The sequence below is a fragment of the Ambystoma mexicanum genome, chromosome 11 (assembly GCF_040938575.1).
Source record: "Ambystoma mexicanum isolate Mex_15411 chromosome 11, UKY_AmexF1_1, whole genome shotgun sequence".
NCBI lineage: Eukaryota > Metazoa > Chordata > Amphibia > Caudata > Ambystomatidae > Ambystoma > Ambystoma mexicanum.
In genome coordinates, this window is record NC_090934.1 from 1,352,591,045 (window position 1) to 1,352,618,042 (window position 26,998).

The 26,998-nt window shown below is 47.9% G+C and overlaps 1 protein-coding gene across 5 annotated transcripts in view; it reads right to left on the reverse strand.

Annotated features, from left to right (window-relative positions):
* ZNF280D (zinc finger protein 280D) overlaps positions 1-26,998 on the reverse strand; it is a 1,333,168-nt gene that overhangs the window by 654,367 nt on the left and 651,803 nt on the right. For all 5 annotated transcript variants that reach the window (XM_069624893.1, XM_069624892.1, XM_069624896.1 and 2 more), the window contains exon 12: positions 26,532-26,666. In XM_069624893.1, coding sequence (XP_069480994.1) covers positions 26,532-26,666 — 135 coding nt within the window. The remainder of the gene's footprint in view (positions 1-26,531; positions 26,667-26,998) is intronic.

Here is a 26,998-nt window from a genome sequence, read left to right on the forward strand (position 1 = left end):
CTCCCTGGAATCCCGATCGACGCAGTAGAATTTCGTGAAGGTGTGCGTCGACCGCCACGTAGCAGCCCTACATATGTCCAGCAGGGGCACACCAGAAAGGAACGCCGTGGTAGCTGCGATCGCTCTGGTGGAATGGGCTCTCGGACGGCCAGGCAGCGGTCGGTTTGCCAACCGATGACAGTACATGATACAGCCGGAGAGCCATCTGGAAATGGAAGCCTTCGAGAGAGCCTTCCCCTGATTGACAGGTCCAAAGTTCACAAAGAGTTGTGACGTCTTCCGAAAACACTTTGTGCGGTCCACGTAGAACTTCAGCGCTCTAGCCACATCCAGCGAGTGCAAAGTCCTCTCAGCCGGCGACGAAGGCGACGGGAAGAACACAGGCAACACCAAGGGTTCGTTGAGATGGAAGTCCGACGGTACCTTGGGCATGAAGGAGGGGTGCGTCCTGAGCACTACCCTCGTGTGGTGAAAAGTCAAGTACGGGGCCTTGCAGGAAAGGGCCTGGATCTCTCCCACCTGTCGTGCGGAGGTGATGGCCACAAGAAACGCTGTTTTCCACGACAGAAACTTCAACGGGGTCGAGTGCAGAGGCTCGAACGGAGGTCCCATGAGCTTGGTCAGCACCACGTTGAGCTCCCACGCCGGGGCCGGAGCCTTCACCGGCGGGAACGATCTGAACAGTCCCTTCATGAACTCTTTCACCAGACGATGAGACCACAAGGACGTCCGCCCCGTGGTTCTGGTGTATCGGGAGATCGCAGCAAGATGAATCTTGATGGACGCGTGTGCCAGTCCAGCTTTGGCCAGCGTCAGCAGGTACGGCAGTACCCGGGGAGCCGTAATCCGTAGAGGGTTAATCTTCTGTGCGTGGCACCAGACAGAGAACCTCTTCCATTTGTGTCCGTAGCATTTAAGAGTCGAGGACGCCCTGGCCTTTGCAAGAACCTCTCTGCAGTCGGCCGGTATGTCGTATCCTCCAAACTCTAGCGCTGCAGGAGCCAGGCCTGCAAGTTCAGCGATTTCGGGTTGTGGTGGAGGATGGCGCCTCCTTCCCTGGAGAGCAGATCCGCGTCCACCGGCAGCTTGATTGGCGGGGACGTTGACAAGTCCAGAAGGTCCGGGAACCATATCTGCCTCGGCCACGCAGGTGCGACGAGGATCATCCTGCACCGTGACCTCTTGAGCTGGTTGACGAGCCGGATTAGCAGTGGCAAAGGAGGGAACGCGTAGAAGAACAGGCCCTCACAGGGGAACGAGAAAGCATCGCCCATGCTCCTCGCCTGGGGAAACCTGCTGGCGAACCTCCGGCACTTGGAGTTCGTCGCGAACAGGTCGATCTGGGGTGTGCCCCACCGTCGGAAGAGGCGATCCTCTAGATCCTGCCGTAGTTCCCACTCGTGGCACGAGCGCAGCTCCCTGCTGAGTGAGTCGGCAATGGTGTTTTTTATCCCTGCCAGATGAAACGGCACCAGAAACATCCTTTGGGCGACGGCCTGCGCCTCCTTGGACAGTGCTGGGGACCTGGTTCCGCCCTGTTTCCTGATGTAAAACATGGTGGTGGTGTTGTCGGTGAAGATCCTCACCACCTTGCCCTTGAGGGACAGAAGGAAGGACCTGAGGGCCCAGAACACTGCACGGAGCTCCAGGACGTCGATATGGAGGGACTTCACCGTCGGGAGCCAAAGGCCTCTCGCGTGTAGATTTTCGGTGTGCGCTCCCCACCCTTCCAGGGAGGCATCCGTGGTCACTGTCTCCTGGTGGTCTGGGGTCTGGAAGTCCATGCCCGCCGTCAGATGCGCGCGGGTGCCCCACCACCGGACCGCGCGGCGGAAACTCGTCGAGTGTGATCCTCTCCTCGAAGCCGCCCGTCGTTTGGATCCAGCGCGCGTCCAGGAACTCCTGCAAAGGGCGCATCCGGAGCCTGCACATGGGAATGAGGTAGATGCAAGAAGACATCATTCCGAGGAGGGACTTGATGGACCTCACCTTGGCCGCGTCGGAAGCCAACATCCGCTGTACCTTGCCCAGGATGGACCTGGTCCTTTCCTCCAACGGGGAGGCCAGAAGGGACACTGTCGAGCTTCGCTCCCAGAAACAGTGCGTTTTGCGCGGGTACCAGGTGGGACTTGGCGTAGTTCACGGAGAATCCCAGGTCCGTGAGAAGTTGGACTGTCCTTGCCGTGTGCTCCACGGCGAGCTCCCTCGTCTTGGCCCGGATGAGCCACTCGTCCAGGTAGGGGTAGACGTGGATCCCCTCGCGGCGCAGCTGCGCCGCCACCGGTGCAAGGCACTTGGTGAATACCCTGGGTGCCGACCGTAGTCCGAAGGGTAGGGCTTTGAACTGGTAGTGACGCCCTTGGACCACAAACCTGAGGAATTTTTCGGTGCCCCTTTAGGATGGGAATATGGAAGTAGGCATCCTCCAAATCCAACGACGACAGGAAGTCTCCTTCCTCCAGCTGACCCAGGACGTGCTGGAGGGTGACCATCCGGAACTTCTGCGCCTTGATGAATTTGTTCAGACGTCGCAGGTCTAGGATGGGGCGCCATCCTCCCGTCTTCTTCTTCACGAGGAAGTATCTCGAGTAAACTCCGGAGCCCCGAAGCCTCTTTGGGACGAGTTTGATGGCGCCCTTCCTGAGCATCGCCCTCACCTCCGGGAGAAGCTGAGGGACGTGAAGCTCTTTTCTGGCCACGGGGGGGGACGACGCGCGGGCACCTTCTTTAAAACTCGAGTGCGTGGCCCCAGGCTAAGGCGTCCAGCACCCAACGGTCGGTGGAGATGGCCTCCCACACGCTGACGAAGCTCGCCAGCCGGCCTCCCACCGGGGTGCATCGGTTCAATCCTGTTTCGACGAGGCTTTGCCTCCTTGACCTCCTTGGCGACGACGGCGGGGTCCGCCAGACTTGCCTCGTCCTCTGTAGGCCTCCTGAGACGACGAGCGGGCCGCTTGACGGTAGGTGGAGAAACCGCCGCCGGAACCTTTGGAGGCGCCCTTGCCTCCGACGCTCCGAAAGGGCGTCCGTCGTTGCTGCAGAACCCCAAGGGCCCGGGCCGTCTCAGTGTCCGCTTTAATGGCCTGAAGGGAATCGTCCACTGTTTTCCCAAACAGGTTGTTCCCATCGAACGGCATGTCCAGGACTCTGGTCTGTACATCTTGACGGAAGTCCGTAGCCTTGAGCCATCCACGCCGCCTAAGGCACACGCCGTTGCCCAACTGACGAAACCCAGTGTCGGCGATGTCCGTCGCAATAGTGATGGCGTGGTCCGACGCCACCTCACCTTCCTGTAGGATCTCCAGGGCATCCGCCCTCTTGTCGTCCGGCAGGAAGTCCAGCAGGGGAGCCAGTTTGTACCATAGCTCCCTGTCGTAGCGGGCCACGATAGCCAAGGCGTTGGCCGCTTTAATCGTCGTCGCTGCAGACGAGATGACCCTGCGTCCCATAGTGTCCAATTTCTTTCCCTCGCCGTCCGGTGGGGAAGTCGATGTGGAGGCCGCCCCCCCCCCCCGCTTTCTTCCTGGCCGCCGCGGAGACGACGGAGTCCGGGGTAGGCTGCGCCCGGAGGCACAGGGGGGCCGCGTCCGGGACCCGGTACTTCTTCTCGTACCGGTCTCTTCTAGCTGGCGTAGTGGAAGGGTTCTTGAGGAGGGCGAGGCCCTCATCCCAAATGTCGTCCAGTAGAGGCACCGCGAGGACCGTCTTCCTCTTGGCCTCGCGCCGTTGATAAAGGAATCCTTCCTTTTTCTTCTCCTCAGGGCAGAGTTGGAAAAGCTCAGATGCCCTGGCGATCATGGAGTGGAACGAACCAATCTCGTCGGGCGGAGAAGCCCTGGTGGGAGGTGACGACGGTAGATCCTCGTCGTATACCTCGTCGTCCGTACCCGTCGCTGCCGTGTCAGTCCCCATATCATCCCCTCGGGTGGACGAGGAGGAGGGCTGGACTGTGCGCGACGGCTGAAAAGGAGGTGGAGGGTGAATCCTCCTTTTCTTGGGCGGGGGAACGCCAGAAGGTCCCGGTTCAGGATCCCCCGACGGGAGAGGTTCCTCCGTCGGCAACGGTAGTCTCGTCCTTATCTCTGAGCATAAGGACTGTATAGCCAACAAAATGGCCGCCGAGTTGTCTTGCGGCGCTGTCAGAGGGGAATCCGACGGGCGATCAGGGGCCCCGTCGGCACCCTCGACGATGTCGTCGTCACCCGCGTCGGGATCCATCCCGACGGGCCGGTCTTCTTCCACGCCAAGGCCGTGGCTTAAGACCTCGATCAGCTCTTCCTCCGAGGTTAAAGCCGAATCTACGACGACGCCCTGCCCCCCCTTTTTCTTCCCCGCCGGGGATTTCACGGGGGTCCTATCGATGGGCACAAAAGAGGACACCCTCCGAGGTGGCAGGGAGACTCTGAGCCCCGAGGTCGCCACCACTGGTGTAGCCTCCACAGGCTGAGCCAGGGTCGCCGCGACAGTATCGATCGAGGGCTTGGCCGGATGGATTAAGGCATTCACCACCTTAGGTGCGCTCACCGCCTTATCCTTGAGGGGGGGGGGGGACACTGCCTCGCTCACCCTCCGATGGGGCCTTCGAGCTCGACCGGGGCTTCTCCAGGAGCTTCGCCGGGTGCTCGCCCTTCCTGTTACCCGACCCAGAGCGTTGGCTCGTAGTTGAAGGTGCCGGGGAGGGTGCGCCCTGCCTGGCGCCCGTAGAGCCTGACCGTTTGGCGCTCCCGGTGCCAGCGGACTCGCGGTGCTTGGCCTTGTGTTGGACCCCCGTCGCTGGGGCGTCCTCAAAGGTCTTAGAAGACCGCTCTGATTTCTTCCTCTTCTTCTCGCCTGACGGGCTCTTCCCTTCCAGCCAGTTGGCGAGACGTTGATGGCGGTCCTTCATGGTCCGCTCCGACATATTGCCGCAAAACGCACAGTCCTTCTCCACGTGCGTCTTGTCCTCATGTAAGCAGTAGAGACAAAAGGAGTGTTCGTCCTCCTTAAAGACGTTCTGCAGCTGGCATCCAGGGAAGACCCTGAACAGCTTTCCGGGCGTCGAGCTTCCCTTCTCCTGGGCCATGTCCGGGCCTGAGAAGCTTCCGGAGTCCTCCAAAGTGTAGCTCGATGAAATCTTCACCCTTGAGGGGCGCAGACGAATCCGACACGGGTCCCCGTTGATCGGATGGAGAGTCGGTGGAGCTTGAGGCTCTTTTGACCGAAAAAACGTGAAAAAAAAGCACTAACGCTCGAGAGCAATAGCACGAGGATCCCAACACATGAACGTGCGGTAAAAATCAGAAGATGGCTGCCAGAGGCGGTGCTTAGGTAGAGGGCAGTCATTGGCTGTGGTCAGTATGAGGCAGAGACCAGTGATTGGTTACTACTACGAAAGACATATCAGAAACGAAACTGATACTGGTTTTTTTCTTTACCGAGGATTCCCAGCCTGACGACGGGGAATATTCATGAGCATGTGAATCCATGCCAGACCCCATGCTGGAGAAGGTCCGGTTACCACGTCCTCCTGGCCCAATCCGGGGCAATTAGATTCATGATTTTCCTGACCTTTCTCAACCTCCTGATTATTTGAGGAATCACGAGGGCTGGAGGAAACGCGTACAGAAGTGGGAACTTACAATCCACCACAAACGCATCTCTTAGAGCAAATTCCCTTGAACAGAAATGTTTGCACTTCCGGTTGACCGCGGTCACAAACAGATCCACTTAAGGGGTTTCCCAAAGGGCGAAGCTCTCCAGAAGGACTTCCTGAGCTGGCTCCCACTCGTAGGAGACTGTGCTCTGCCTGCTCAGAGTGTCTGCCGACATGTTCTGCTCTCGGGCTAGATGAACTGCCGACAGAGAGATTCCTTCTTGTATTGCCCAGAACCGGAGATGCATTGCCTCTCTGCACAGTGGTAGTGCTCCTACACCTCTTATTAAGGTAGTACATGGCCACCGTGTTGTCAGTCATTATTAGGGCATTCTTTCCCTCTACAGAGGGCACAAAGGCATTCAGCGCTAGTCTCATTGCCCTCAGCTCCAATAGATTGAGATGTGTAGTTTGGACTCCCCTGGAGACCAACAACCGCTCTGTTAATTGTCAGATCGTTGGTGTGGTCTCCCCACCCCGTGAGTGAGGCGTCCGTTACTAATGTTGTCTCCGGCCATTGTTGCCAAAAAGATTCTCCCTTGAGGATGTTGTTGAAAGCCCACCATAGTAGATCCTGAGCAACTGCGCTCGGGACTTGGAGAAGATCCGACATACTCCCCGAGAATTGGGACCACTGAGTTCTGAGGGCCCATTGGAGAGATCTCATCTTCAGTCGAGCCTGTGGCACCAGAAAAATGCACGATGCCATGAGGCCGAGCAACTTCAGAAAATTGAAGGCTGGGAGATGCTGGGCATTCTGCAACTTTGTTACCATCTGCACAATGTGGAGAGCTCTCACCTCGAGAGGCGAGGCTTTGCCCGAGGAAGTATCCAAGACTGTTCCGATAAACTGGAGCTCTTGGGATGATATCATGTGAGACTTCTTGAAATTGAGGGAGAAGCCCAGTTTGTGAAAGAAGTGACAGGTGATCGACAGATGTTCGAGCTTGTTCTTGAGAACACGCTCTGATCAACCAATCGTCCAGGTAGGGGTACATGTGAATCCCCCTTCTCCTGAGACTCGCTGCCACAACCACCATCAGTTTGGTGAAAACCCTTGGAGCGGAGGTCAGCCCTAATGGCAGAACTCAAAACTGAAAGTGAGAACGGCCAACCGCGAACCTCAGGTACTTTCTGTGCTTGGGATGGATTGGCACATGAAAGTAAGCATCCTGAAGGTCCAATGATACCAACAAGTCTTGGAGTTGGAGAGCCTGAAGGATCTGAGAAAAGGTTACCATCTTGAACTTGTCCTTCCTGAGGAACTTGTTCAAGTTTCTTAAATCCAAGATGGGTCTCAATCCTCTGTCCTTCTTTGGAAGGAGAAAGTAAGGGGAGTACCAACCCTGGTTCCTCTCCGCTACAGGTACATGTTCTATTGCATCTTTCTCTAGCAGGGTCAAAATTTACTGCAACAGGAGCGGATCTGGAATTTTGACAGAGTTGGATCCCGGTGGATGGTCCGGAGGTCTTATTAGGAAGGGAGGGCAGTAATCTTGAGCTACTGTCTCCAGTGCCCAAGCATCTGAAGTAATGCCCCGCCATTCTTTCAGATGCTGAGAGATTCCGCCTCCCACCGGGGTTTTGTGTGATAAGGCGATTAGGAGGCAGCTGCAGGAGCGTCTGAGGGCAAAGATGCCATTCCTGAGGCTGGTTTTGCACTTTTTCCTCGTCCACCACGAGCAACATTTCTCTTGCCCCTTTGAATGGCCTGTCCTCTTCCTCTACCAAATGAGGAGTAGTACCGAAAAGAACGACCTCTCCAGGAAGATGAGCCCGAATAAGGTTTCTGAGGCTGTCGCATGGAGGCGAATTAGCGCCGCTTTTGAGGTCTGTAGTTTTTCTAAGCTTTCATCAGCTGTACTACCAAACAGCCTCAAGCCATCAAAAGGCATGTTGAGTGGTCTGCCCGCACATCTGGTGCAAAACCCAACTTCCTCAACCACGCAAATCTGCGTAGCACTGTGCTTGCAGCCATGGATCTGCTGATACTATCAGCAATATCCAGTACAGACTGGAGACATTCCCCCATTGCCTCCATTCCGTCTTTGACAATATTCAGGAAGCCTTACCTTTCCTCGCCTTCCGGAATATGTTCAGCCGCCGCCGAAATGCAGTCCCACAGGGTATGGGTGAACCTGGCCAGGGTACAGGTGACATTAGTTGAATTGAGAGCCATGCTACCCGAGGTAAAGACCTTATGGGCCCAAGCATCCACCATCTTATACTCTCTATCCGGCAGGGGGAGGGGGGGCTAGATGGATATGCTGTTTGTCTTGAGGAAGTTGCAGCCAGAATTACCAGATTTTCTGGAGTGGGATGCCTACTTAAATAATGAGGATCAGAACTAGAAGTTCTATACTTTGGAAAATTATTGTTGACTGCAGCATTTGTATCAGGAACTTCCCAGTTTTTTTCTACCGTTCTTTGACGTGCCCTATGGAAGAGGAGAACTGGATCCTTCTGGGGGCCCTGATCAAGTTTATCAGTCATATCATCCTGATCAAAAGTGGGCGAGTCTCTACCCCAACCCATGTATTCAACCACCCTATTCATTAGACTCCTGTACCCTGAATCTGCATGTTCAGGTTTTGCAAACTCTAGCTCAGGTGATGCATCAATGCCACTAGCAGAGTGAAGGGTATCACACAGGTCTCTCGTTTTCGATTCTGGATCGATTAATTCTTCTGGGACCTCTCTAGTACCATATTGTACTCCAAAAGGAGAAACTTCTTCAGAGACACTTTTTTTTTTATTGACATTTAGTTTGCAAAAAAGAACAAACTTTTTAGTCATTCATTTCAGCTTCTAGCTCAAACATTTCACCGCATTTCACACTATTTCTAGTCATTTCATTTCATCTCGTTAGAGATGATGTGGTAGGATCATACCCATAAAATTCACAACTGCGCAAGTCAGTTGGGTGTTTGTTCCTGAAATTAGGTAGCTCCAGCAGTCTTCCATGTTCCCATTTTTTGGTGCGTAGGTCCCAAGATGAAGTGAACGCTGAGCCGCTATTTTGGGGCATCTAATTATCAGATGTTTACTTGTTTCAATACTTGTCACACAGAAGCGACATTTGTCACTTGGAGTCTTCCCATCTTTCCTTCTCCATAAAACCTCATTGATGGTATAGAGGTTTAGGCGTAATCTGAGGAACTGGTTCCGATAATACCGAGAAGGAAATTTGCTGAAGTACCTTGGTGGTTCGCCTATTTTGTGACTCGAGGTTCCCAAGTCAATTGCCGATGATAATTGGGTGTGTTTTTCTATGTTTGTTATCCAATGCCAATTCCTAAATTTGACTTTAGCCACTTGCGGAATTTGTAGGACTAGAGACAAACTTAAATTGGCTGCTTTTAGAATCTCCAGTATTTTCTTCTACCAGATGTTTATTAAGAATGCTGATGGATCTGACTTTTTCGTGCAGTATTTGATACGATTTCGCAGGGGGTGTCAGGCGCATTTTGCGCAATACTAATATTGATTTCCACAGAACCATGGAATGCAGTGAGTCCAGACCAAGTTTGTATCTCACTGCCACCATGGATATACTTTGTGGGAGTTTCAGAATTTTTCGCCAAAAGAGAGACTCTAGGGTCGACCAGATTTTTATGTCAATGTTCCAACCTGCTTCAGTTCCAAAACAGATCGCTGGCGCAACCTTTTGCAAATAGAACGTTATTATAGGTTGAAAAGAGCAGAGCCCATAATTTGCATGCAATTTTGCTCCTTGTTGTGCGAAGGTTTTCATACGGGTTGTTATATCATTTATCCAGCTCCATTTTCTTATCGAGATGTTAAAGGAAATTCCCAGATAACGGATGGCTTCTACTTTAGCAAAACACTCGTCTTGCACCATCCACTTGAAACACTTTATTACCTGGATTTGTGCCTATTGCGATGACCTGGGATTTCCTTACATTTATTTCTAGCTGGTTCCCGACTAGATAGTCTTGCAGTGTCGTCAGTAGCCGTTGGAGTCCAATTTCCGTTGAATCTAGAAGTACTACGTCATCGGCGTAGATCACATGGTTTATGGGCTTGCCATTAATTTTTGATGTAAAGGTCTTTGTTTTTTCAAACGCCACTGGGAGGTCAGAAATGAAAAGTTTAAATAACAGGGCGGCCAGGGGGCAGCCTTGTTTTACGCCTTTAGATGTTTTTATTTCATCAGACAAGGTACCTTCGGCATTTAGGCGCACTCTGATATTAGTATTAGCGTATAATGCCATCAGTAGAGCTAGTAAGTCCGATGGGCAGCCCCAGTTCTTGAGTTTTTTCCACAAGAGTTCGCAATTAATACTGTCAAACGCCTGTTTCAGGTCGACAAACGCAAGAAAAAGGTTTTTTTTGCATCATAAAGTTTCCAATTTCACTATGTTCAACAGTAACAAGTTGAGCTCCACCCAAACACCTTTTGTGAAGCCTGTTTGTCTTTCATCAATTATATTGGCATTGTTAGCCCAGTTTGCGATTTTCTTCTGAAGAAAGGAGGCAAAGATTTTCCCCGTGGTATCCAATAGGGCTAGTGGGAGGTATTTTATTGGGTCTTCGCGAATGCCTTTTTTGAAAATTGGGACCACGACTGCACTACGCCAGGAATCTGGGATTTTTGATGATATAGCTATTTGATCAAATAATACATTTCGCCCAGTTTTCTTTATTAGCTTTTAGCATTGAATTGGAAATGCCGTCGGGCCCTGCTGCTCTCGAGGTCTTTAGATGTTGGATTGCGTTTTCAATGTCCTTCACGGATTCAGTTACTGACCAGTCACAAGGTTCCGTTATTATTTTTGGAGTATTTGTTACATTTTGGTTATTAAAGACATTAGAGTAATGTTTTACCCACTCTGATTCACTTACTCCATTAGATAACGCAAATGCCTGGGTTAAGTGATCAGAGTTGATAATTTGCCAGATGTTCCGGCTGTCGTTCTGAATCATTAGTTGTAACATGTGTTCGGCTTGTGATTGTAACCGTATCTGGTTGAATGACTCACCAGTTTCGGTATTTCAAGCGCCTCTTGGTCATCAAAAGCTGTTGATTTATTCCACCAGCTCTTTTTAATAGCCTCAAGTCCTTTTTAGGGATTTCTTCGCCTCGTTTAGCACTGGGTTAAAAGGATGTTTACTCTTTGGTATTGACAGGTTGTGCTTATGAGCACCCTTAGTAAATTGCATCAGCAGGGATATGTAGTTAACTTCCACATCTCTCGTGTTCATTCGAGTAAAATTAATTGTCAAGTTAGTGATTTGATTCGAATTTATTCGTAGCCTGTTTTGTGCTTGGTTTATACTTAATGAACTTTTATATTTCAACTGTTTTGACTTTTGTGCATCCCAAAGGAGTATTAAAGTGTTATGATCGCTTTTTGCAGAATGCCTTATAGATAGCTTTTCAATATAGGTGTGTAGATTTTCAGATACCCATATGTAGTCAAGAGTTTTCTTTGATTCTCCACGATGCCAAGTGGCTCCTGCTGGAATATCGCCTTTAGTGCATCCATTTAGCATCACGCAATGGCGTTGGGTTAATTCGTATTCCCACTTAGTCCCTCGGTCTGCTGTTTCAGTAGGCACTTTGGTCCTATCTTGGTTTTTACGTACTTTAGCATCATCAAACCACGAATAGTTCAGGTCGCCACATATTAGGATAAACGGATTGTCGTAGGCATCTAGGCATTCATCAATTTGCGAAGTAATGGCCGATAGATAGATAGATAGAATCCGTTATCATTGCCGGATTCCAATAGGTGTTTATGATCAGCATATGTTGGTTAATATTATTGTCTTTGTTGTTGCTTTTCTTCTCTATAACTAGAGCCTGCACAAAGAGATTAGGATTAGACATACTTATTACGTTCCAACCTACTGCGTTGTCAATTATGGTTACTAACCCGGAGAAAGGACGTCCAAATAGATTTTTCCCGGCTGCGTTTAGATAGACGGAATAACCATCGCTCAGGGGTGTGTCTCGTAGCCATGTTTCCTGCAGACAGATTATTATTTTATCTGCTTAGGACAGTATCCTTGAAAAAGATGAGCAAAACCACGAGTGTTCCATGACGTTAGTAACTGGGCCAAGCTTCTTGACCCTTCTTTATCCTAAACGTTTTTCCTGGTGTCTTGTAACACTTGTGGGGTCAGATTGTGCTTTCAACTCTTTCCACAGTTCAACTCGATTCGCATTTTTAGTGTTAGCTGAGCATTTGTTGGTAAGCAGTGAGGCTCTGTAAGGGTGCACTTCTTCGCATAGATAGGTTGAAGCCAAAGAATAATAAATCATCTTTGGCATCGATAAGAGGTCTTGCAAGTTTCATTGACTTCATATGAAGAATTACCCAGTCTGATCTTGCTTCAGATTTATATTCTACAATCGCAATATCAAATCTTATGTTGCGTAGTGCCGGTATATAATACAATAATCTCATTACATTTGCTCTATTGAGGTTGACTTCATTCTTGTCTTCCAAGATATTTTCCAGTTCCAATCTTACCCAATTAGGGTTCACAGACTCACGGATAAAGATTTTTTCTTTAGTTTTTCGGTGCGATTGTTTTTGCAATTGTGTTTGTTTCGGATTCAAAGTTATTGTGTTGGAATCAAATGACGTTACTACTTTTCGTCTTATCCATGACAACTCCTCATTGTCAGTATGCGAGCTGTTTTCTTTTAATACAGCTAGATTTCTGGGAGTGTTTCGTGAAGTGCCGTGCCGATGTTTTTTTGTACCTATCTTCAGTTTAGCGTCGGCATCATGAGGTATTTCTGGGCCGTATTCTGTTTCTTCAGTGCCTTCCAGTGCGTCTTCGTCATCGATTGAATATGTAGATAGGTCGCATAGATCAATCGAAGTGGATGTATCATTTGCAGATGAGGAGGACAAGGAATCACAGCCTCTTTTTGTTGATAAGTGAATGGATTTTTGTGGTATTTGATCGGTGCTAGAATTGACCTTTGACTTTTCTGTAGCATTTGCAACCGCAGTGGTTTTCACAGCCTCTAGGCGCGGTGGAGTAGTCAGATTTCTAATAAACTTCTTTGCCTCATTTGACCGTGGTCTTTTTAGTGGAGGCCCTTTAGATGTAGTTTTTCGTGCTTTAATTGGTTTTCCTTTCAGCAAGGCCGGATTTACAGTTTTTACTGTAATCGATTTTGCTGAACCGGAGAAAATTCCAAAGGACATTTTTGGTTCCACTAACGTAGGATGTCCTTTAGACTCTTGGGGAGCAGCTGGCTCCGAAGGTTCCCGTGGGTTGTTATTTTGTAAAGGAGAAGGCTCAACAGTTGGTTGTTGCGGGGTCAACAAATCATTTGCGGCTGGCAGGAGAAGTTAATTTCCTATACTTCTTCCTTCCTTTGGTTGAGGATTTTCTTTATCACCTTTTTTTTCTGATTATTTTTCCTGTTGGGGTTTAATGATTTCTTTGCATCTTGTAAAGTTTCGGCATCTGCTGACAAAACTGTGTCTAAACGCACATTTGGAAGGGTGCTTCTTTGGGGCGATCTCGGCGCCTCAGTGACCGGCCTTTGACAAGTGCATTTATTAACCGGAGTTCTTCCACTCGGTTGTACTACAACGTTGTGCCTAATCCACTTCGTGCATTCTACTATTGCCTCGCTCAGATCGACTTTTTCCTGTGCTTCTCTTTTCGTTATTTCATTTAAGCGAGAGTGCCATCCGTGGGAAGCAGCAGCTTCTAAATTGAGGCGTTGTACGAGGTGTTCATTAAATGTTTCCAATTCAATCAACTTGCTGTTGGTTGAGCAAATCAAGGAGTTTTGATCTCGTATCGAGTCATTTAATGCCTCGTATAATTTGATAAATGCCATTAAGGCAATAGAAGTGGCAGCCAAAACGTTACTATGAATTTGTAGCCCTGCGGCGATGGAAATGTTTCCTTTTATTTCCGTGGAGTCTCCAGGGTGTTCGACCTCTGGGTGATTACCTGCTCCTGGATCAGCTGATTCTTTCTCAATCGTTGTGTTTAGGTCATCTCTGTTTCCGTGCAGGCCATCTTCACCGATTTGCTGCCCTGTAGTTTGACTGACGTCAGTTGTATCTAAGTTTATTAGCCGGGCAACAGGAACTGAGTCTTTCCGCAACCGTGCGTTCTTGCCCAAGATGGACGCATCCTTGATTGCAGTACTTGTTTTCCGTTGTTTGTCTGATTTTCCGTCGTGTTCATTTGCGAAGCTTTCATTTAAGCGATCGCGCATCAGAACAAAATCTGCTTTTATACGTTCTGTCATACAAGCTTCCCTCGCCACCACCTCATAAAACGTGGTGATATTGGCAGTCTCTGCAGTTCACACTTCGGTTAATGACCGAACATCGACCATTTCTTTTTTGTCCGTTCTTACTTCATGTTTTGATTTTACTGAGGCTTTGAGAGTTATTGAGGCCGGGTTGTTGTTTTCGCCTGCATCAGTGTTTACAATGCCTTGCTTGACGAGGGGAGACTGTTTTTTTTTCCTAGTCCCAGCTTGTCAATGAGTGATCTTTCTTTGAGCAATGTTGATTTAGAAGGTTCCAAATCAGCATTCTTTTGTGCCAGAAGCCGACAGGGGGTTATTTGTATGTTCTCTGGCGGTGAGCGCATGGCCAATAAGTCGGCATCAGTTATTTCAAAGTCAAAGGTGACATCTGAAGGATCAAGATAAACTGATGGAGGGCGCGGGCTGGAAGAAAGCCGCTTTTCAGTTCTTTGACTAGCATCTTTGGTGTTCTTATTTACCTCTCAGGAGCACTTTGTTAGCTTAGGGGAGTGGATTATAGCACTGTCTTTTGGCAATGTGACTTCTTCGCCTTTGTTGACCATTCTTTTTCCATTCGTGGTCTCGCTCGGCGTTTCCATAAACACGCCTGCAGGTGAAAATGGAATGAAGGCTTCTTCTGAACATGTGTCAGCCTCTGGTCCCTCTATCTCCGCATCCGACAGCATATTAGATTGCTGCTTATGCGGTGAAGTCAGATCGGGTACTTGGCCTGGGGGTGGGACCGGGACCGGGGCCGCAATTGAAATTTGTGCAACCGTCGATATGACTGACGTTTCTGCTGGCTTAAGGCTACGACAAGGTAAAGCTGTATTTACAATGCAGTTTTGAACGCTTACCTTTGTTTTTGAAGTCTTCAATTGTTGCCGCTTTAACTGTTGTAATCTGTTACGGGTGTGCGGTCCGCCGTCTATCGGCGCCACCTCTAGATCGTTAGATGGGAGCGGCTCCATCTACAGTATGTCGTGCAGCTCCTCTCACCAGATCGCCTCACCGTGACACAGGCTGGGGGGAACTAAACTCTACGCAGGAGTCTTTGCCTAGCAGGATTACTGCTTGCAGAGGACTTTAGGCAACGTTGATTAACCCGTTTCCTGCTGCCAGCAGACAGCAAAGCAGCAAACAGTGAAACAGTCTCTGCAAAACTCACGCGCCCTTGTCTAGCGCGGACATTTTCTTCTAATATAGAAGACAGACTTAAATAAGTCTGACTTAGGTAAACAAGTAAATCTCCTTTCCTGTACATGAGTTTGGGTCGAAGGAATCGAAGGAACCTTCGAAGACACCAATGACGTCTTCGACAAAGGTGTCAAATACGCTTTTGGCTTTGATGTCGAAGTCGTCGAGGGCTTCAACTACTTAAGTTTTTTAGACGGTATTGGGGAAACACTCGATTCTTGAGGATTCTTCAATCATTTGACGTCGACTCGAGTCTTGCGAGGTTCACCTTTACTACTGATCTGTCCACAGTAGTTCCGGACTTCCCTGTGTCGTCCGATGGAGCGACTGGGATCTGGCTCTTTTGAGGCTTCTTTGAGGGGGTCGAGACCGCATTCTCAAAGACCTTCATCATCTTCCTTCTAAATTCATCCCATTTTCTTGGGGAATGTGACTTAGTCGGGCATCATACCAATTCGGTAAATGTATCCGAGGAAGAAGAGGGAGATCTAGGTCTCCTCTTAACCTTTTTTGAAGAGGAAGATCAAGAGCGGCTTGATCTACTGCGTAATCGAGACCTCTTACAATGTTTACGGCGATCCGATCCTTCGAATCGCTTGATTTCCTATGTCTTTTTGACAAGGTCTTCGGGTAGGCCTTGGAAGCTTCCCGCCCAACGGCCAGTTTACCTTTCCTCTCACTAAGGGCCTTCTCCGTCATCGACTGGTAGGAGCCACAGTCGCCGGTTCGATGGTCTGAACCTAGGCACCAAAGACAAAAGCGGTGAGGATCTGTAGTCGACATCTTCGATCCGCAGTCAATAAATTTTTTTAACCCCGTCTTGGGAGTAGAAGGGGTGGAAGAAGATATTTTCTCAAGAAAATTTTGAAGCGCCCCATTCGAGAGCGAAGCAATCGGAAAAATGGAACTGAAGCCAATGGGCGCAGCACAAGCTATTTATACTGATGGTGACATCAACATGGTACGGAGCCTGTCGAGGGACATCGACGCCACAACCTCGTGCACAGCGCCCTCTGCCGAGAATTTGTTTTTCTGAAGCTGGCAATACGTGGGAGAACACAATCCATTTGAAGAGGCAGCGCAGAAGCGGCATATTGATGTTCTCCATAACCAACGCTGAAGCCCTGTCGTACAAAGACAGGAGGAACTGATGCAAAAGACCAGACGGAGAGGACCGGATAGAAGTCAGAGTCAAGGCTCCGATACAGGCCAAAAGACAGCTTCCGCAGACGAGCACCATTGCCAAAAACATGTACTCAGTACAGGCCAAAATGTGAGAAGAGGCTGGTAAAGCCACAAGATAGCCCAAGAAGGGGTGAAGGAGCCAATAACGCAGTCAAGACAAAAAAGCCAAATAGCCCAGTCCATGTTGAAAATAGAGATAGCCTATGAAAGTGTGAGGAACAAGCCAAGAAGGGCTGAGAGGCCCCGAAGCCCACCCTAGGCAGAAGTAATAGTATCCCGAGAAGGGGTAAGAAATCTTGCACCATCAGTCTAGTTGAAAGGAGAAAATCTGAAAATCACCAACATACTACATATGCCCTGGTGGGGTGAAAAACATTGCCATTTAACAAACAGGAATTCCAAAAGAGACAGTTTTCCCAGATGTGAAGAAAACACACACAAATCCAGTGATCAGACCTAAAGTTTGACTTGCACTTTCAAGCAGTTTGCCTGGAGAATTAAAAACATTTGGGTGGTAGCCTGGATCAAGCAACCCTAGGAAAAGAGACTGAAAGACACTTGAAACTATTGTTAGGCGAGTTTTCCTAAAGTCGACCAGGAAGTAAGACTCTATAAAACTAACCCTTTGTACAGGTCCCAAACTCTTTGTAGAAGTCAGTACTACCCAAAGAATTGGTAGAATGGCAGAGCAGCCAGGCTTATCTTATGAGGAGGATGTGAGCTGTAGGTAAGTACAATGAACCGAGTCCAAACATTAGCCCAAAACACTGGAAGTTATAATAACCTACATTTATTTTATATACACAAGCTAAGGTAGGTAAATACTATTTTAGACTAACCAATACACACAGGAAATATTAACAATACTTTTCATAGGGGACTGCTTCAATAATAGTTGCTTGTGCTTACAATTGTTACGGAAAACAAGATTATTGCCAGTTGCACTGTTTAAATAGTAGTGGCGCGCACCCACTTTTGTTACAGTGAAATGACAGTTTGATTCATTTACAAAGGCACTCAAAATCGGTAGTAAGTAAAAAGAGGATTATTCACTACTAGTAGCAGTGATTGACATTTTAGCAACACTTCAAGGTTCCTAATGCTTTAGCAGTCCAATCCCTGCTATTCAAGAGTTCATCAAAGTTAGTGTAGAAAGGGAGCAAAAGTCTTATGCAGCAGAAACGGTAGGATACTTTAGTTATTTAAATAAAATGCTTTAGTAGGTTAACAATTAAGGACCCTGCAAAGGACTCCTTAAAGTACACAAACTGTTAAGTCTCAGCAAGTGGTATGGGTGGACACCCAAACACCTGGTATCACACTCCAGTCACACTGGAGCGACTATTCGGCTTGAGGAGAGTTCTACCTTGAGCCCCATAATACCTTAGGGTGGTTCAAGAAAATGCAGCTTTCCTGTACAGTAGTGACGGTTCCAGATTCCTTGGTCTGGCGACGAAAGGAATGACTCTGAATAGGATGTCACAGCAGCAGTCGCAAGAAGGATCCTCAGCAAGTATTTCTTCGGCTGCCACGTCAGTCTACAGTTTTTGCGCTTTTTCATCAATTCCAACAGTGAACGGCCACCATCCGGTCAATCAATTCTGCAGTCCTGAACTCTAGCCAGGGGACTTGTTTATTAATTGGTTATTTGCAATGCACACTATACAGCAAAACTGTGTTTCAAGGGCGAGTGGGATCATGCTTCTGGAGGTCCCACTGGAGCTCACCAAAGTGCTGGGAGCATTTGTTCACGCAAAGTTGTTGCACTGCAAATGGGTCCGAGGTCCCCTGGTATTTGCAGTTTGCAACCCTGGGTCACAGCAGCAGGGATGGCTCAATCTGTAGTTTGTCTTGAGGCTGGTTGGTCCCACCAGTCAAAGGGTAGGAGTCCTCATCTGAGCTCATCTGTCGATAAGAAAACAGGGTCAGGACAGCAGTGGTCACTTCACAGTTACTGGAAGGGTCTGCAAGAGTCTATGGTCGCCTTCAGCTTCAGATCTTCTGTTCCAGTGGTCAACTTTTCTTCTGCCTCAGGAAGCTCACCTTTTATTAGGATTTCACATTCATTCCTCTGAAAGCTCTCCCTGCAGTTCACAGAAAGTGGCAGGTGGCTGTCCAACAGGCCAGTCAGCCCCACAGTGGGAACTCGTTCCATTCAGGCACTCGGCAGACAAAGAGGAGAGCTTCAGGTTCCTCCCATGCTTCCTGCCTTCAGACACACTGGTGCCTAAGCGGGGACACAAAGGATTCTCGCCAAAGGAAAAACTCACATTCAGACCTCCCCCCATCCCAGAATGGTAGAAGGGCTAACAAAGGACAACCACACAAGAAAAGGCACACAAAAAAGTGAGCCATCCTTACTGTTCATGGCCTGTAAGAATGTGGTTGTATTTTCCCTTGTTCCCTCCCTTGCCTTGAAGCGCTTTGAAACACGGTGTGCATAAGCGCTATATAAATAAACAATCATATCATATCATTGTGTGGTGCAGAGTCTTCAGAATGGAGCTGAAACTTTGGTGGCATCCTGCTGGAACTCCAGAGACACGATTTGAGTCCTAAATGTCCCGTTAGAGTGCGACACCTTGCAAACGACAAGAATTTGTTTGGCGATATTGAATCTTCTTCTGGCTCCTGAAAAGGGCTCCAAAGCTACAGAGCCACATCCAGCCATTAAGAAACTCTTGGCTGGAGCCTTCTCCGTTTATCCCTGCTGCAATGTCCCTTCCAAAGTCCTGTCTTACTTCTCCATGACAAAGGAATCCATCGACCTGGGTTTTGGCTGCAGATCCTGAAGTCTTCCTTCGGCACCTCTTCCTCTGTGCGGAGGTACTGTGTTGGCTGGGGTATTTACCCACCTTAAGCCTGTGTGATTTCTGTAAAGCTTTTGGGGTGTTTTCTGTGATTGGGAGGCCTCTCATACAGTTCACCCAGGCCCACTGCTGCTATTCTCTTAGGGTGTCTTCTCAGATGTCCCTGGACCCTAACTAACTTTTAACTGAACTACTTACTTGAACAGTCTTCCACATGAACTCTGACTTTTTCCTGCAACTGAACACTCTCACCCTGCCTACAGCTGGCAGCTAGACCACTAGTGTCCCTCTTCTGCCTCAGAGAACTCACGCAATAGACCAGAGAAGGACTGGATTAGAATTCTGTCTTGAAAAGAGAACAGCTTAACTAACTCGGAGAGTGAGCAGTTACTAAAGTCCCTACTTATCTTAAATGTGTGTGGTGTCATTCTGAAAAGTATATCTAAGGTTATTTTACTCACCTGCGAATTGGTTGTGCCTCTGCCCAAAAGTAATGCTGTTGGATTCACTAGCTATTTTTCAGAGAATAGGTGTATAAATTGCCCAACTGGGTCTTCTTTCCCCGAACGTGCCGGTTTAGAATAAGTCTGCCTTGGGTTTTACCTGCCTAGAATAACTGAGTCATTCATGAAGTGTAACATTAGGTTTTGTTTTCCCTGGTCTATTTTATACAGATGCTAAAACAGGCTTAGGTTTATACCTACCTTTAAGTTGCTGCTAGCTCCTTTCAGAAGTAAATAGGTTTTACTTACCTCGAGTTAGCTGTGTCATCCTAAAATAAGTTTTAAAAGTTATTGCTTACTTCAATCTGTGTGCCACTGATCTGAAAAGCAGTTGTAATAGTATATTACAACACTACCTGTCTGGAATAACTCTGTGCCATTCTAGAAAAGTTTTCTTTAGGTGTAGCCGGCCTTGGTCTGCCTGGTGCATCATAAATTAGTGTAAAGAGTTCTTGCTTATCTTAGACTATTCCACTGAGCTGAAAAGCAACTAATTGTATTACACCAAAAAGGTCTTACCTAGAATAAATGTATCCGCAAAGTAGTTACAGGTGTATACTGTTCCTTAAATCAGTTCGACTTTTCAGAAAAGTATCCTGGTAACACGGTTGGTTGATTATGCGATTTATTTGCAGAGTGTCACTGCATAACTGACAAGGGTCTACTACCCTTGTATTACTTAAAGTAATCAAAAAGTAACTAATGGTTTTAATCCCTATGAATAGGTGTGCCCAATACTAAATGTGTTTTATAACGTCTGACTTACCTAGAAATACTGTTTGTTTTCTAAATAAGGTCTACACTTTGATCGGAGTACTTTAAAGCATAGTGTTGTGTTTTTATAATGTGTTTATATGATCTGTGATAGTACTTCTTTCTCCCAATAAATATCTGGACCTACTTGTGCTTAAATAAATCCTTTATTTTTAGAATAGATAGTGTATCAGTGTTTCTTTGGACCACCTGTGTACTACAATTTCTGTATACAGATTCTACAGCCTCTCTCCCTCCTAAAATAAGCCTGGCTGCTCTCTCTACGCAACCATATACTAAGGTGGTACAGCCTTATACTAAGAGATGAGTCTTGTACTGTCTCAGTTGAATGGTTTTACTAACCCTTAGTTGGACTTCAGAAAAAGTGTCCTAACAAACCCTATCACGAGCGAGGAGTTTGTCAAACTATTATCTGACAACTGACCCTTGGGCTCTCCTCTCGACCCTTGTCCCGCATCTCTCAAATAAATCTTTACCTCCACTTGTGCAGGAGAACTGGCGAGGTTCATCCTTAATGACTCCCTCACCTCTGGCAAATTCCCAGAACTCTTCCAAACCACACATGTGAAACCTTAAAAAAAAAAGCATACCTTGACCCTCGCCTACCAATCAACTACAGGCCCATTTCCAACACCCAAGTTTTGGCAAAGCTAATCAACCGCACTGCATACTCGCAGCTCAATGGTTTTGTGGAATTGAACAATCTCCTAGACCCTGTGCAATCAGGTGTACATCTGCGGCACGGAACAGAACTCACACTGATCTCTATCCGGGCTGGCCTGAAAGTCACTGCAGACTCAGAAGGAAGTACAGCATTTGTTCTTCTTTACCTCTTGGCAGCGTTTAACACTATTAACCATATGATCCTCCTCGACAGACTGCACTCCCTAGGACTACAAGATTACACCTTCTACTGGATCGATTCATTACTAACCGACAGCAAATCACCCATCTCCACCCCCCTTTCCTCTCCACCACATGCTTGCCTCTCACCTTTTCGCTTCAATCTTTACATGACCCCTCTGCCCAGGATCATCGGCTCACACAACCTGACCTGCTAGAACTATGCCGATGAGACACAAAAAATATTGAGAATTGCTAAAATCGACCCCCGACCCTTGGCCCTGACCTAGCAGCATGTCTCACCGACATTGACCGCTGGATAAAGACTAACCATTCCTTCTGAACCCAGGGAAAATGGGAATCATGGTATGCAGCAAAAACTATTCCCCAAACCGACTCCGGTGCCGATTTCTCCAGTGCTCCTGGGTTTAGTTACGGCCTCAGCCTTTTAATACCACGCACTCTTCCTCTGATACTTTCTTCAGTCTTTTTGTCTTCTTTTAAATCAAATAAAGTACTTTGTCCTCTGGCATCACGCTCTTCCCCAGCGCATGTCTACGTCAGCACAGCAGGCTTCAGCGGGTGTCCAGCCTGCAAGAGGCTCTTCCCTACATACGATCCATACGCTCTTTGCCTCTCTTGCCCGGGCCCGACCACGGCTGGGAGAGTTGTACTGCATGCGACACGCTTACACCGCGTGCTCTGAAGAACAGGTTAGCTCAGTGGAGGGAGCTTAGAGAAGTCACCTCTAGAGGACTTGAAGTACTTCGTCAGAAACAAGTCGAGGCCCAAAGGAGGGCTGCCTTTTTCCATTGCATGCCGCAAAGGCGACTCCTTCCCAAAAAAAGCACCTGGGCGGGAGGAACCCTTCAGGTTCTCGCACCAGCACTGGTAATGAGGCTATATCACCTACGGGCCCCCAGGCCGAGGGGTCATTAAATACTTCCGGAGACAGTGCTGAGGGGCTGCAAGGTTTTTACCGGGTGCACACCCAAGGAGCTATGCCCTAGTATCAGCCAGTTGTCCGAGGGGGCGCCTGAACGCAGCACTACCAGCGATACTGCCAAGGGCAACACGCCTCCCAAATCCAATCCTGAGGTGCAGGGTAGGTCTCATGCTCCACCGCCAATGGTCCTGGAGGAGGCTGGGCCCAGTGAGCCAAGCACCACGACAGAGTTACAAGGTGGAGTGTTGTCAACCAGGTACGTGGCATTCAGATTTACCCCACAGCCAGCTAGACCGTATGCACAGGCCCCAGCAGCCTTCCACTACCTTGTCAACATCACCTGCCAGGTTACCGGCCTGTGAGGACAAGTTCTTTGAAAAGTTCCTCACTCTCATGAGAGCTTCTCAAATGGGGGCAGTGCTCCGGGATGTGATCAGGGACATGCTCCCTTCAGCGCCTGCGCCTATAGTCAATTCCTCCTATGGCTGCAGCTCTGCAGCCCCACAGAAATTAGGCCTGGTAGCGTGATTCCTTAACAGGTCACACAAGCATCTGAGCCTGTTGCAGGCCAAATTGGACATCATTCAGGGTGCTCGATGCAAGGCTACTAGGAGCCAGTACACAAGTAAATGTACCAGGTTCTGTCACTCGGCGGACTCTAAGGAGATCAACCCCTTACCTGCACATTGGACGGTGTACTCGCATTCTTGGGACACCTTGCTCACTCAGGGTTGCAAATCGACACCTGCCGCACCTACTAGGCAGCCATAGGTACCTACAGGAATTCCGAGGAGGAGGTCTTTTCCCTTCAAACCCGGTGGTTAGACGGCATCTGGTGGGCCTCACCAGGCTCTAGCCACCCATCAAGAAGCCACACTCTGTGTGGAACCTCAATATAGTGTTTGGCACCCTGGTGCACAAACCTTTCGAACCAATAGCGTCCGCGGACATCAGATTGGTCAATATTAAAACAGCCTTGTTGTTGGGTCTCACCTATGCTCTCAGTCAGCGAGAACCAGGCTCTGGTGGCATCAGAACCCTATACTACTTTTCACAAGAATAAGGTGGTCCTGAGAACGCACCACGCGTTCCTACCAAAGGTAGTCTCTGCTTTTCATCTAAACGAGGAGATGGTCTTACCTATGTTGTTTGCGGATGCTAAGGACGATGCTCAGAGGATCTTTCACTGTCTGGATGTCAGACGCACTCTGAAATTCTATCTGGAGAAGGCCAATAGCTTCCGCAAGTTGGACGCTCCTTCATCTTCGGGGGCATCCAAGGCCTTTATATCAAGGATGTCTATGAAGGGCAGCACAAACCACTTGCAGCTAACATGCACACCCACGCTGTCAGAGCTAAGGCCACGGCTGTCACCTTCCAGCGGCAGGGCGGCCACCTGGGCCACCCCCTTCAGCTTTCTGTAAGCACTACTGTTGGGACGCCCGCTCTAAATGAGACACTGGATTTCGGACAGGCAGTTCTAAGGAACTTGTTCGCTTAAGGAGGGTCTCCTCTCCACCCTGGGGCTACATTCAGTTGTAATCGCCCATGCAGCATGGAGGAAAGGGGACGGCACATAGGAGTAATTAATAGTTACACACCGTAGTGACTAACATACTCCTAGTTCATAGTCCCCTTTCCTCCATGCGTCCCACCATCCTCCTCCCTAATAATACTGGTGTCATTAGGCAATGGTAAATATTGTTGACGCGTCAATGGGGACGGAGTGGCGGCAGTGGGCGGAGTCAGCGGAGCGCATGCTCCGAGGGCCATGCCCTGGCACGCCTCTAAATTTCAAGGGGAAGACGGTTTTTTCGGGTGAAAAAGGTTCCGTCTCCCGTACTTGGCGAGGGACGCCCATGCAGTATGGAAGAAAGGACTATGGACTAGGAGTAAGTTGGTCACTATCACCTACAGCGTTGAATCATTGCCCTCCTCCACCAGGTATACACTAAACTCTGAAGCCAAGAGATATCAATCATAAATTATCTGGATTGATTGTGGTAAACTCGTAACCCAAGCACTAATAGCAATTCTGTACCAAAGGCATGAATGAGCTTGATCATTGCCTCCTCCAGATTTACACTACCTCATCAGTCCTGGAGAGGTCTATCCGTGCTAATCTTACTCATCTGGAAATCTTTTGAGGAGAACTACATACCGAGAGCCTATTAGCACTTATATCTTTGCTAATCCTACCTATCTCGGAATGTATTTAGCAAAAATACCTACCAAAGGCTTTCTAGCACCTATAGTGAAATATGATTTGGGCCAGATCTGGTTGTCATCGTCCAACAGGCATGAATGTCCTCAGATCATGCGATGCTTAATCTAATCAGTCTGGCAATTGATCCCGGGAACTCCTTTCATGCGGGGCACAGTAACACCTGTAAAACAACAATGCCTGGCCAGATGCTGGACCTTCGGTTTCACAGAGTACCCCTCATCATATCTAGGATGTACTCGTACGTCCGTTAGTACAGAACTTGAGGCAACCACACAGTGAGAAGGTGCAACCAACCAGCAATTGCAGACTCAACGAGTAAAAGCGATGGCCAGAGATGCTGGACACGGCTCATGAGCACCAGCCATAATTTCTTGGATGTAGTGCTAGGACCAATGGAACTGAACTGGATGGAGCGGTACTCCAATAAGCAATTGAAGACCCAGCAAGACACAGGGATGACCATAGCCTAATAGCCCCGGACCCCAAAGGGGGATACCGTCACTTCAAGATGAACATGAAGGTCATCAGGAACAGGGTCTCCCTCCAATCCACAGACACTCAAATACACCAATATGCTAACTCTCTCCTCTGCACAAACAATAGAATACAGCTATATATCATGATTAATTCGGCCTAGCTGCACACATACTTATACACGTCCATGATCACCTCAACAGTCTTTAGAACGTAGCTGTATCCCACGAAAATCGGCCTAACTGCACAATCCCATTCTCAAACTCCACAGCTGCCACAATGCAGCTACCCAAGTCCAATTAGCCTTGCTGCACACATTCTACTGATCTCACAGAACCCCAACTAGCACTAGAATGCAGCTACACACCACTTCATCTGCCTTGGCTACACACATACCGAGTACATCCAAGCACTATTTACACCACTACTCTTTCCATTAACCTGGACTACGCTCCGCGAGGGCTTTCACCCCACAGCACTTTCGAATCATACGAATCGTAAAAAAGGCACTATACAAATGCCCAATAACCATCTACTGGGTATCTTTTTAATACTGTCCATTATCCTTCAAGTACTTCTTTGACCTGATAGATAATGGTGTCTGGAAGACTCATCCACCAAGAATACTGGATCTCACTCGCACAAAGGAAAACATTGTGAACTCCAGTCAGAGCTCACATAGGTTGTAAAAGACCAGAGGAAACTAAATAAAAAGCATCAGGGTTTCAGGACATGAGAAAAAACCACTGAATGGCTATGTTGCTCATGATCACAGACCAAGTGAGCGGCTGCCAGCAAGTACAAAAATTACATTTATGAGCATCCAAAATCAAAGCACACGGCTGCCACCAGCCTCCAATAATTCCACTTTATGAGCAAGGGCACTACCCATGAAAGAAGTGTGCATGTTCAGTCCCATGTCCCAGGTAGCCATGCAAATTACTTAAGGGAAACGCATACAAGCAGTTTCAGACATCATTGAGACTTTGGAAAAAATCTCACTGTTGACAAAGTCAGGACAACAAAAAGACAGTAACAAGTCTTGGGACTACCAAAGGTAACAAAAGGAGAACGTAAAAAAGATATTTGCCCTAATTGTTCGTCTACAATTACGACTGTGTGAGTAGACAAAGTTTACTATTAAACTGTCAGGCAGCAGTGGGCAACAAAATATTCAGATCGACTAAAACAGGTCAAATACAGGAAAAAGAGGTTCATCTAGAATGGGGCTAGGCAGAGTAACAAAAAACTATTTCAGGGTAAAACACAAATAAACACACAAAGCCAAATCACATTCAGCTTTGGATAGTTTGAAAAAGTTCAATTAGCATTAATAAATGCCCGGAGAATGAAAAAGAAAATGTTAAAAAACTAATATCAAGCGGTCCAAACACTTATTTGTGTAGATGCTGAACTGGTGTTTCACATGGAACATGCCTGCCGCTCTGACCCATATCACTAGGCTACATTTGAAGAACATGTTTTACACCTTGGATTAAGAAAAATACTGACATCCAAAATTGATACAGCACATGTCTGGGTGGAAATATTTACAGGGCCCAAGTCTACAATATATCAAAATTGTAGGGCTACAGAAAGCATGCCAAGCTATCATAGACATACCAATAATTTAATGTACAACATCATAGAAAACACAAGCTAAATACTACAGCTTACCTTTGTACCAGGAGGCAAACCCTCCAGCTGTTTAGGTTTTTTAAATGTTCGATGATGTTGAGTTCTGTGATCTATTTTTTCTTTACTAGTCAAAAACTGCAATCGGCATTTCGCACACCGATATATTCCTTTTTTCTAAGAAGAAAAACACAGGATTTGTTCAGTACATTTGTATCCCAAAAGGTTATACATCCTCCAGGTTTTCTTCAGGGCTAATACTGCCACTACCTGATGAAGGACGTTGCATCTGGATATACAAAATGTGTGTTCTACTCCTTAAACATAGCAACACTATAGCAATCATATGCATAAAACAATCTGCCACGTTGAGTATGGCCATCGAGTGATAGAAGTGCTTTCTCCAAGTTCTCTGTTGAGGGCTTCATAAGAGTCACTGTTGTGGAAGGTTTCCAACAATGTAATCCTGGGTCTCACAAAAGTAATGTGGACAGCTGCCAGAGAAGAGA